This window comes from Symphalangus syndactylus, chromosome 10 (genome assembly GCF_028878055.3).
Source record: "Symphalangus syndactylus isolate Jambi chromosome 10, NHGRI_mSymSyn1-v2.1_pri, whole genome shotgun sequence".
NCBI lineage: Eukaryota > Metazoa > Chordata > Mammalia > Primates > Hylobatidae > Symphalangus > Symphalangus syndactylus.
The window spans coordinates 88,417,908-88,429,961 of record NC_072432.2 but is presented as its reverse complement, the minus strand read 5'-3'; the positions used below and the strand labels follow the sequence as shown (position 1 = coordinate 88,429,961).

At 42.1% G+C, this 12,054-nt stretch overlaps 1 protein-coding gene across 3 annotated transcripts in view; it reads left to right on the top strand.

Annotated features, from left to right (window-relative positions):
* SLC4A8 (solute carrier family 4 member 8) overlaps positions 1 to 12,054 on the top strand; it is a 134,634-nt gene that overhangs the window by 99,287 nt on the left and 23,293 nt on the right. For 2 of the 3 annotated variants that reach the window (XM_055294792.2, XM_063610480.1), the window contains exons 17-19: positions 4,896 to 5,009; positions 7,815 to 7,976; positions 8,816 to 9,067. In XM_055294792.2, coding sequence (XP_055150767.1) covers positions 4,896 to 5,009; positions 7,815 to 7,976; positions 8,816 to 9,067 — 528 coding nt within the window. The remainder of the gene's footprint in view (positions 1 to 4,895; positions 5,010 to 7,814; positions 7,977 to 8,815; positions 9,068 to 12,054) is intronic. The other variant, XM_055294793.2, reaches the window with a different exon arrangement.

The window sequence follows — 12,054 nt, the reverse complement described above, 5'->3', positions numbered from 1 at the left end:
TGGTGAGAACACCTGGGCTTGTACCCTGACTCCACCTTTAAGTGTGATAGGGCCAAGTTGCTTTACCTCTCTGGGCGTTTTTCTTTAAAACGAATGGGTTAAATTAGATGAGCTCAGAAGCCCCTTCCTGCCCTAACATTCTCTTCTATTTTTATTTTCCTGTGGTTACTACTATTAGGGTCAGACATGTGAAATGTGAGGGACCATTTAGAGATTTAGATGTTATATTTTTGGATTATTACAGAGTATACACCCAAGTTTAGGACCTGTATCATTTTTAGTGTCCCCACCCCATTTCTATTTCTGCTCCACTTGTCTTTACTTTCTTTGTAATCATCTCATTTTTTTTTCCACTCTTGAAACTCACAACTTTCCAGTCCATGAGCAACTTTGCTACCATCCCCCTCAAAAACAAATCTATTTAAGACACCCTCCTAGAAAAGCCTCTGAACCACCTTCAGCTAAATCTGTAACGTTTATAGAATATTTTAAAATTTTAATTCAGCTACAGTTATGATCCCCAAACAAGTGCTGACGAAGCTATCACAGAAAGGATGTCTTTTTCACCTTGTAGGTATCATTGTTGCTAAATCACATCAGTACAGGCCTTCTGTGGGGAGACAGCAGGGGGCAGGGGCAGGACTAAGGGATGGGAGTAGATAAAATTGTGATTCTATCCCTTACTCTAGGTAAAAAAATCCTAGGTTATAAAACAAGGTTCTGGGCCAAGCACCGTGGCTCACGCCTGTAATCCCAGCACTTTGGGAAGTTGAGGCGGGCAGATGGCTTGAGCCCAGGAATTTGAGACCAGCCTGGGCAACATGGCAAAACCCTATCTCTACAAAGTATATATATATAAAAAAAAAATTAGCCAGGAGTGGTGGCGTGTGCGTATAGTCCCAGCTACTCAGGAAGACTGAGGTGGAAGGATCACTTGAGGCCAGGGAGGTCAAAGCTGTAGCGAGCTGTGATGACGTTACTCACTTCAGCCTGGGCAACAGAGTGACACCTGCTCAAAAACAAAACAAAACAAAACAAAACAAAACAAAACAAAATAAAACAAAAGTTCTCTACTCTTAAGTTGGTATATAAGACGACCTGCACAGTGTCACAGAGATTTCCCACTCAGTAAATCACTCTGAAAGAGTTTGCATAAGATTCTGTAGACTTGCAGTATTTAATGTGGGTAGTCAGTAGCTACATGTGGCAAATGGCCACTTGAAATTTGGCTTGCCAAATTGAGACTGTACTGTACACATAAAATATATACCAGATCTTGAAGGATTGGTACCAAAAAATAATATAAAACATTTCATCAATATTTTATATTGATTACATACTGAAATGACAGTATTTTAGATATATCGATTAAATAAAATAATAATTTGATAAATATAATTATTTTTACTGATTTTTATATTTTTTATATGGCTACTAAAAAATTTAAAATTAGACATATGGCTAACGTACTTCTTTGTTTTTTGAGACAGAGTCTCACTCTGTCGCCCAGGCTAGAGTACAGTGGCACAATCTCAGCTCACTCCAACCTCCACCTCCTTGGGTTCAAGTGATTCTCTTGCCTCAGCCTCCTGTGTAGCTGGGATTACAAGTGTGCACCACCATGTCTGGCTAATTTTTCTATTTTTAGTAGTGACAGAGTTTCACCATGTTGGCCAGGCTGGTCTCGAATTCCTGTCCTCAAGTGATCCACCCACCTCAGCCTCCCAAAGTGCTGGGATTACAGGCGTGAGCCACCGTGCCTGGCCTGGCTAATGTAATTCTATTGGACATGCTACTCTACACTTACATGGTTTGGGGTAGGCAGTGAAATACCATAGGTAGAAAAGGTAATTCAGTGAATCATCCAAATAGACAGAAACAACACAAATATTTTTGCTGGAGTCAGGAGCACTATGTGGCACCGAACACCTCCCAGAAAGCAGAAAATTTTTCTGCCTGAAAATCAATGTATATATAAGACCCCAATTAAAAAACAAAAGCAAATGAGCCCCAAACTGTCTTCTCTCAGCTTTGCCTGGGAGCTGCTATCTTTGCACTTATTTTTCTAGCATCTTCTAGGTGCCAAGGATATTAGCCACATGAGGGAGCCGAGCATACTTGTTTCATTTCAGGCATCATTCTTTTGTGGTTCCCCCCACCCCAGGTATTGTTGAGTCTGTCCAAAGCTGGGTGAAATACCACGCAAGTCTTGCTGCTCTCAGTGTGCTGCTTTTCTCTGCCTTGGTGGAGGCTGAGCCTATTGCCGGTACCCACCAGCCCAGTAGGTTTTGATGCTGCCTCCTGAAAGAGATTGTATTTGTTTTGTTTTGTACTAGTCACAGTTGTTGTTTAAACTACATCAAATTTGGGGGAAGAATATTTGCCTGTGATGGAAAGAGAGATAGATGATTTATTGCTTCAAGTGTTTTAAATTAAAAGCTATTCTCACACACACAAAAAAAGAAAGAAAAAGAAAAGAAAGGGAGCTCAAATCAGGAGGAAATGGTAGTTTTTCCTGTAAGTGAGGTTTCAGCCAGGCACATTTTCTTTTTTTCTTTTTTATTTATTTTCTTTTTTATTTTTTCTTTTTTTTACATCAGTAGTGGTTTATTAAACGGTTATATCACATCTGGAAAACATTATTCAAAACATTTATTCAGCCTATTTCCTGTTCATATTTTAGAAGATGTAAAGCAATGAAATTTGCACTAAATAAATGGCATTTTTTTGCCATTGTTTGGCATCTTGCCAGGTTACTTTTTACATCCAAGTTCAAGTGATATTTTGTTCTCAAAATAAAATAATTTTCAAGGTTTGGAAGTATAATGCAAAAATTTTAACAGGGATTCTTTTTTTTTAATCATACTTTAAGTTCTAGGGTACACGTGCACAACGTGCAGGTTTGTTACATATGTATCCATGTGCCATGTTGGTGTGCTGTACCCATTAACTCGTCATTTACATTAGGTATATCTCCTAATGCTATCCCTTCCCCCTCCCCCTACCCCACAACAGGCCCCGGTGTGTGATGTTCCCCATCCTGTGTCCAAGTGTTCTCATTGTTAAGTTCCCACCTATGAGTGCGAACATGCGGTGTTTGGTTTTCTGTCCTTGCGATATTTTGCTCAGAATGATGGTTTCCAGCTTCATCCATGTCCCTACAGAGGACATGAACTCATCCTTTTTTATCAGCCAGGCACATTTTCAATACAGGGTACATAAATGGGAGGAGGACTCAGTTAATTAGATATTTAGTGTACACCCATATATGACTAGAACACATTCTTAGACTTCAGTGAGCCTACGTGGCAGTCACGGGAGGTACATATTAAATAAGTTCTGGGTCTTTGTTTCATGCTAGGACAAATAGTTAACAAGTGGCTGTTCTGTACTGACTACTTGCTCAGGCCTGGGTTAAGTGCTAGGCGGATGCAACAGAAACTTAAAAGATAGTATCTGTCATCAGATAGGAAGGAAAAACACATGAAACCATCAGGTGCCATATAGAAAGTAGTAAACAGTTGGATGCCCACCTGGGATGTACGTGCCGTAGGAGTTCAGAGGAGAAAAGGGCCACTGGGCCCCAGGATGGTTAAGTGGGCTTCATGTTGGGGATGGGGAGGCAGTGGATACTCAGAGAATTTATATTACATCCAGAGAAGAACTAACAAAACCATGGAGGAGAAACTGGAAACCTTGGGCTTCAAAGCAAAATGAAGTCAGGCTAAGGTACCAGTGATATTACATGTGGCTAAGGTATATTTTGCTTTCACTCTTTTGGAAGCTTAGATTAAGGCAGGCATGGGTCATTTGCCAGGTACTGTATTTTATTAAAGCCACACTATAAAGTGAGGCAGTCCTTTTATGATGGATCCTAAATTGGATGGGAATCTCCAACAAAATAGAGATATGTGCCATGGAGGAAAATAAAGCAGTAAAGAAGTACAGGAAGTGCTGGGGTGGAGGGAGGTGGCCAATTTTAAGTAGGATCATCAGAGAAGAGCTCAAGGAGAAGGTGATATTTGAGTTGAACCTAAAAGACGTGAGGGAGCTACCCAAGAGGTTACCTGGAGGAAAGGCTTGTTAGGTAGAGGCATGAACAAGTACAAAGACCCTGAGGTGGGAGTGAGCTTGGCATGTTTAAGGAAACAGCAACGCGGTCTGTGTGTCTGGAGCAGAGTGGGCAAGCAGAAGAGCAATAAGAGCTGGGGTGGGAGATGTGATGATGCCAATTGTGTGGCCCTCATAGGCCAAGAAGGCCTTTTGGCCAGAAGCCATTTCAGGGTTTTGATAGAGGAGTGACATGACCCAACTTATGTTTCAAATAATTACTCCAGTGATTGCATTTAAAAAACACTGCAGGGCAAAGGCAGAAGCAAGTTAGGAAGCTGCTACCATTACCCGAACAGGAGCTGATGGTGACTTGGATCTGGGTGGGAGCAGTGGTGGTGGTAAGAAGTGATCAGACTCGGGATATGTTCTGAAGGGAGAGCCAATAGGACTTGCAAACAGACTGGCTATTGGGTATGAGGGAGAAGTGGAGTTGATGCTGCTGAGGTTTTTGGCTAGCACTGAGGACCTTGGCTGATGCCAGAAAATCCAAGTTCTCAGAATTAGAGTCCCAACCTGGCCCTAAATGTCCTAAACAGAACTTTTCAGAGGATGGTCTGGGTTATGTTAGCATTTGTCAGAGGGTTCATTCTCCCTCATCATATCCACACTTTATGGGCATTAATTGGGTGATTAACATATTCCTGTTGTTTAAATTTGCTTGCATTAATTCAACTGTAAGATGAAAACATTCTTCTGAGGATTTTTAAGCCTTTTACAATACTAACCTCTTTTCTACTGTATTTAACCTGCCAAAACATGTGTCCACTTCTTTCTCATGCCAGGTACGCTCCATGGTGAGTGACTTTGCTGTTTTCCTCACTATCTTCACAATGGTGATTATTGATTTTTTGATTGGAGTCCCATCACCAAAGCTTCAAGTTCCCAGTGTGTTCAAGGTAAACAGATCTCAGAGTACTTGGTGCACTCATGTAATTTCATACATTCTGATGCCAAGTAAATTTCAAAGTCCTTTTCATATCCTTATCATGAGTTTTATAGTCCTCTAAATCTGAACCTTGCCCCTCATACCTTGTCATTTAGAAAAGCAAACTTCAGACTTGGTCGAATTCAAGACAGAAAAGCCAGAGAACAGAAAAACTAAGGTTGTTTAATGAATGAAAAGTATTATTATTATTGTTATTAATACCAATTATTGTTCTTAATATGTTAATATTTAAACAATGGAATGTGCACATTTACATAAATACATTCAAGACACTGTGGAAACATGGGTCTCTGGAACAAGCCTCTTTAACAGCACTTTCATTGAGCATCAGCTGTATAAGGGCACTGGGAAGAATGAAAAAGGTAAAGGACTTGTCCTGAACCTTCAAGGATGGTGCCCCTTCCTTAAAGGAGGAGAATGGAACTAAGAGGAGCCTCATCAGGAGTCTAGGGCCCTTGCCGGAGTAATCATGACATCTCTTTCGAAATCATCTCAATCTGATTTCATTGTTTGTATAACTCTCTCTAATATATGGTATTTTTCAAGAACCTGTACAAAAAGTCAAACAAATGATCAATACATGGGGACTCCAAATCGATTTCAGTTTGGGAGAACTGACTAAGTAGACAAAGAAGATAGAAAAGCTGAACTCAGTTCTATAGATCCCCATAGGGTGAGAGGAGAGAAAATCTGTGCATACTCAGTGACTTGAGAAGAATTATGAAGTAGGAAAATGGGAGAAGTTGGTGAGGAGAAGGCCGACAGGAATAAAGGCAGTCCCTGACTTGTAAATGCTCCCTTCAGTTGTCCCTTTCCTTTCTCTTTTTTCTCTATACCCATGAAGTAGGCCTGTTGAAATACGTTCTTCCATATTGTCTGAAAATTTTTAATTTTGTTGAATTTGCTGAAATGCCACCAGTCGGAAGTTTATGGACTAATCAATTCCTCTTGTAAGTATAATACCTTCTAGAATATGGCATTCTTGCCTTTGTGTGAATGAGCACAATCAGCTTTCTCTCTAATACCTAGCTGAGATCAGTGCTGCAGGATGAATGGATTTTGTGTAAAAATAGGTAATATGGGAACATTAAGCAGTCCTTGGAAAGGTTCCCTAAGGGATAGGCCTAAGATAGTCAGAAGGCACTGAATTTCTGGGACATCTGTGAAGAACGCCTCTGGGAGGTAGGACAGGGGAGAAAGGGAAACGGGAGAACGTCAAAGAAAATGTTGCTCATGACAGGCTCCATTTTTAGGAGGCAGAGAAGAAGTTTTCTTCTTTTTGTCTCTCCCTATTGTACCACATGGCACTCAACTCCCAAGACCCAATCTGAAGGCTAGTACTATTACTAGGGGTATAACATCATTAAGGGTTTATTTAATAAGTTTTTGTGTTGGTCTGAGAACTTAACTACCACTTAGAACATTGTTACTAAGGAAACATAGATTCTGTAAACTTTTAGAAGCTAACCCATTCATAATTTTGGACTTGGTGGTGTTATTAAAGAGTCTTTGAATCCTAGAGTCATGACTAATAAGGAACCAAATCAAATATAATAGTCTGTGCTTTGTTTCTTGAATTTGGGTCAACTCTGGTCCAGTTGGTATCCCTGGCCTTTTATCCTCTAGCACCACTTGCCAAAAAAGGGCAAACTTGTCTTCCTCAGAGTACACTGCAGGGGTAGGGTAAGGATCTGGGTGAGTTTAGATATGTTGTGAACACCCCAATAAGATTTATAAACAGTTGTATTACAGGGGCATTGGAGAGGATCCTAGGTCAAACAGACCCCCAACTTTAGCCATCTTAGGCTCCTTCTCAAGTCTCTGATGGCCGGACCCCTGTTTCACTACTGATGGGAGAAGACCCTTGGAGCAATCCAGTCCATTCCAAGCCCAGGAGATTCCATGCAGATGGCTCCACTTTGCCTTTATTTATGCTGTAGACACATATTATATGGCTCTGGAGAGAAGTAGTAAGAGAATAGTCCAAGTTATTTATATTTGTCTTTGGAAGTTATTAAATTTTTTTGACAACAGATATAGTTGTTAATTATATTTTACTTGGGTTAATGTTGAGATACACTTGTTTTCTCTCTACACAAAGGTTTGGAAAGTAAGTGTAAGGAAGTGCAAGATTAATGAATATTTCACAAGAAATTAATAATTGAGGATTGACTGTTTCAAAGGGGATTTGGAACTATTACTGAGCAAAAGGGGCTTGCTGCCCAATGTGCTAGAAGCCAATACTGTGATACCAGGCTTTTGAGAGAAGAAAAGTTTTTTATTTCAAGTTTACTAACAAGGAGACAGGAATACAGCTCAAATCTGTCTCCCTGCACTAGCTTTACTTCAATAGTTAGAAAAGGTTTAGGGGGTGGATTCTGGGATAGTAAGTTATTGGTAGAAGGAAAGGGGAGGTCTGAAAAGTCCTCAGGCATTCATAGTTATCTCTTCATGCTACCTCTGGGTCCTCTGTGCCAAGGGGGTTTCAGCAAGTTGTTTCTTTTCTTATCTACCATCCTGCAAACCGAAGAATTTCTGTTAGTCATTGGTGTCTTTAACTGTTTGGGAAGTGGTTTCAGAACAAGGTCATAGATTTCCTAAGGAGTTGCTGTATTTCATGCCTTTTTTTTTTTTTTTTTTTTTTAAGAACTCTCACTCAAGAATAAAAAGAAACATGGATATTGTGATACAGTTTGATATGTTTTACCCAATGACTATAACTTAAAATACAAAAATAATATATTTTCCCCCTTAGCCAACAAGGGATGATCGTGGATGGATTATTAATCCCATTGGCCCCAATCCCTGGTGGACTGTGATAGCTGCAATTATCCCAGCTCTTCTCTGTACTATCTTGATATTCATGGATCAGCAGATCACAGCCGTCATTATTAACAGGAAGGAACATAAGCTCAAGGTAAAAAGAGGTTCTGACCTAGAAGGCTGCTATGGCAACCTGTTACATTTTTTTAAAATTTTAGGGTAAGCACATCTAGACCAGAAACTGTAGAATCTCATAGAAGAGGTTCATAAGGGGTTTCCATTCTTTAATAACAAAGATTGCTTTGGAGATTAGAGTGGAACATGGTGGTATGGTATGAAAGCAAGGTGGACTCCATTACTCTCCTCTCACACCTGTGGGGAAGGTGATTGGGTAGAGTTCCTGGTGTTCCGTATATAGCTATATGCTTTGGGTCAAGCAACTGTACAGCTTGTCTTCCTGAGGTTCAGGTGGCAGCCTGGGCCACTGTTTCCTAGAGGCGGGTATTCTCCCATTGATGTCTGTTACTATAGTTTCTAGGCTGAAACTGGAACCCTAGGATCCTAGGGAAGTAACAGAGCAGGCAAGCAATATCCAAATCTGTCAACGATCTGGGGGTATGTGGTAGGAAGCCAATAAGGACACTTATATCTAACTCCCATAGTTTCTGCCATCTAGAATGGTCAAGATGTGGCAGGGTGTCTGGTTAATCTTCCAGAGAAGAATGGATCTTTGAATGTGTAAGACTCAGAGTAAGCTGGAGGCACTTGGAAAAAGAATCAATATTGGCATATATAGGACAGGCTAAGATTCCCCTTTTTCTTCTTTGTTTCCCCCTAACCAGGAGGGGCTACAAGACTCCTCTTGGATCCCTGAACCCCTTCCTTCTTATCCATACACCCCTTCCTGCTTTGGGCCTGAGACCCCTAGCTCACTGTTCTATGCCCTACTACAGCTAGCCTACTGATGGTGACAAAGACTCTGTTTCCCCACAGAAAGGCTGTGGCTACCACCTGGACCTACTGATGGTGGCCATCATGCTGGGTGTCTGCTCCATCATGGGCCTGCCCTGGTTTGTAGCTGCAACTGTCTTGTCCATCACACATGTGAACAGCCTCAAGCTAGAATCTGAATGCTCTGCTCCTGGAGAACAGCCCAAGTTCCTGGGCATCCGAGAACAGAGAGTGACAGGCCTTATGATCTTTGTGCTGATGGGCTGCTCAGTCTTCATGACGGCTATCTTAAAGGTAATCATCCTTTCACTTATTCGGCAAATATCAAGGGCCTGATTTGTGCCAGGAATCCTGCACTGGAGATTACAGTGGTGCCAAATAGATACACATACAAATCCCTGCCCTGAAAGAGTTTATTCTAGAGGGGAAAGACAGATGTAGTTAAGAAAATTAGTTAAGAAAACAAACATGATAACTACAGAATGTGAATAGTGATATAAAGGAAATACACAGTGCTTTCTGGCACTATAGAGAACTGAGAGGGGTCTATTTTAGTTAGGATGGTCAGAGAAGGCTTCTCTGAGGAGATGCTTTTTAAGAAGAGGTGGAGGCCAGGCGCAGTGGCTCACACCTGTAATCCCAGCACTTTGGGAGGCTGAGGCGGGTGGATCATGAGGTTCAGAGATCGAGACCACCCTGGCTAACACAGTGAAACCTTGTCTCTACTAAAAATACAAAAACAAAATTAGCCAGGCGTGGTGGCAGGCGCCTGTAGTCCCAGCTACTCGGGAGGCTGAGGCGGGAGAATGGCGTGAACCCAGGAGGTGGAGCTTGCAGTGAGCCGAGATCATGCCACTGCACTCCAGCCAGGGCAACAGAGTGAGACTCCATCTCAAAAAGAAAAAAAAAAAAAAAAGATGAGGTGGAGCCATGCCATGGATGGTGGGAGATGGCACGGAAGGAGGGGAGAAAAGCAGTCTAGTCAGGCCCTTAGGTGGGAAAGAGTGATATGTGTTCTATGAAATATCAGGGCCATGTGGCTCATGGGCATTGACTGAAGACAAGAGCACAGTGCAATGAGAAGGAAAGAGAGGCAGGGGCAGATCATGTAGGGCCTTGTCGACAGTGGGCAAGGTAACCTTTGAAGGGTTTTAACAGGAGAGGGACATGATCCAGCTAGTTTAAAAAGATCACTCTGGCTGATGTCTAGGGAAGAATAGAAGCAGACAGAGCAGTGAAGCTGTTGCAGGTGACAGATGATGGTGGCTTGGATAAGGAGGCTGGTAGTAGGGACAGATAAAAAGGCATGGCTTCTGTATAGCTTGGAGGGAGACCCAAAGGTCTCAATTGTTGACTGGATCTGGAATGGGGTGAGGAAAATAGAAAAATCGAAGAAGCCTATTAGGTTTCTGACTTGACCATCTGGTGGAGAGTGATGGCATTTATTAAGATGGAAAAGATTGTATGATTTTTGTGAGGGGTGGGGCTGTGATCAGATTTGGAGTGAGATGTCTGGGAGTCATCTAAGTGAAGAGGCTAGAGGAGGGTTCTGGACTAAAATATAAATTTGGGTATAAATTTGGGAGTGAACAGCACATAGGTGGTATTGAAAGCCGAGGGAATAGATGAGAGAACTCAGGGAAAACAGAAGACATAAAAGAGAAGTGAGACATAAGAGAAGAGCAGAGTTAGAGGTTGGGTAGAGGACGAGGTAGCAACAGAGTCTCAGAAGGAGCTGCCAGAGAGGTGGGAAGAAAACTAGGGGGATGTGGTATTAGGGAAGCCAAGTAAGGAAAATGTTTCAAGAAAGAGGGACTGGGTAGACACGTCTTGGAAGATGAAGACTAAGCTAAGGCCATTGGATTTAGCAACATTGGAGGCCTCAGGTTATCTGACAAGAGCAGAGTCAGTGGATTGCATTAGTTTCTGCTGCCTGTGGGTGATTTAGAAGTAGAAGCAAAAGCAGAAGCTGACCATGATAAAAATCATTTTGTTCTGAAATGAAATGATTACATGTAAGTTAAATTACAGGCCTCCATGGCTGGCTCTTCCTCCATCCCTGTCTGGGGATGGGCAGACACACACACACACACACACACACACACACACACACACACTCCTCTTTAACAGAAATGATGCCTTTTAAATCTTCCATCATCTCAAAAAATCTTCCAAATCCTTAGGGATTTAGTGTATTTTTAACATGGAACTTTTTTACTGACCAGTGACTTGAGGCAGGAGTTGGGGGTATCTTATCAGAGAAGGAGTTCAGTGGAACTGTAGAGTAGAAATCCAATTACAGGTGGCTAAAGAGTGAATAGGAGATAAGGAATAAAGACTGCAGGCAAACCTTTCGAGAGGTTATTCTGCGAAGCAAGATGGAAAAATGGCAGTGGCTAGTATGAGAAGTGGGGCTAAAAGAGAGGGTTTTTTTTTTTTTGGTACAGATAGAGTATACTTTGAACATTAAAAAATTGTTTTGTGGGTGGAAGGCCTGCATCTGGGAGATTGGGGTGAGAAGGAAACTTTACGGCTGTATTCCCAGGCGCCAACCATTCTGGAGCACTGCCTTGTCTCCCTTGCCTCATCTTTCCTTCTTTTTGGCAAATCTTCAAACACCCCAGCCTGTACCACAAATGCCCTTCAAGGGTGAGAACTGAGAGGGATGGGAAGGATTTCTGAACCATCTTCCTGTCCCCTCACTTTCCACTCAACCTTACCACCCACCTCTCCTGACGCCCCTTTCCCACCTCATATTCCCTGTCCCCAGCCCAACTCTCACTCCCACCTGGTTGAGGCATCATCTGGAAGAGCCTAAACATTGCTGCTTCTCCAAGACAGAACCATGAAGGCATGGCAGTGGCCATCCCCGGGCTTTCCCCTAGCTGCTTCAGGACAATTCTCTTAGGACAACTATTCAGTAGTTCACAAACAACATCGAATTGGGATGTCTAATCACTCTACAGCTGGAACATAAAATCCAATGGGGGATTTTCTAATTCTATGTTTTTTAAAATTTTACTTTAAGTTCTGGGATACATGTGCAAAACGTGCAGGTTTGTTACATAGGTATACATGTGCCATGGTGGTTTGCTGCACCTGTCAACCGATCACCTAGGTTTTAAGCCCCACATGCATTAGGTATTTGTCCTAATGCTCTCCCTCCCCTTGCCGCCCACCACCCGACAGGCCCTGGTGTGTGATGTTCCACTCTCTGTCCATGTGTTCTCATTCTTCAGCTCCCACTTATGAGTGAGAACCTGCGGTGTTTGGTTTTCTGT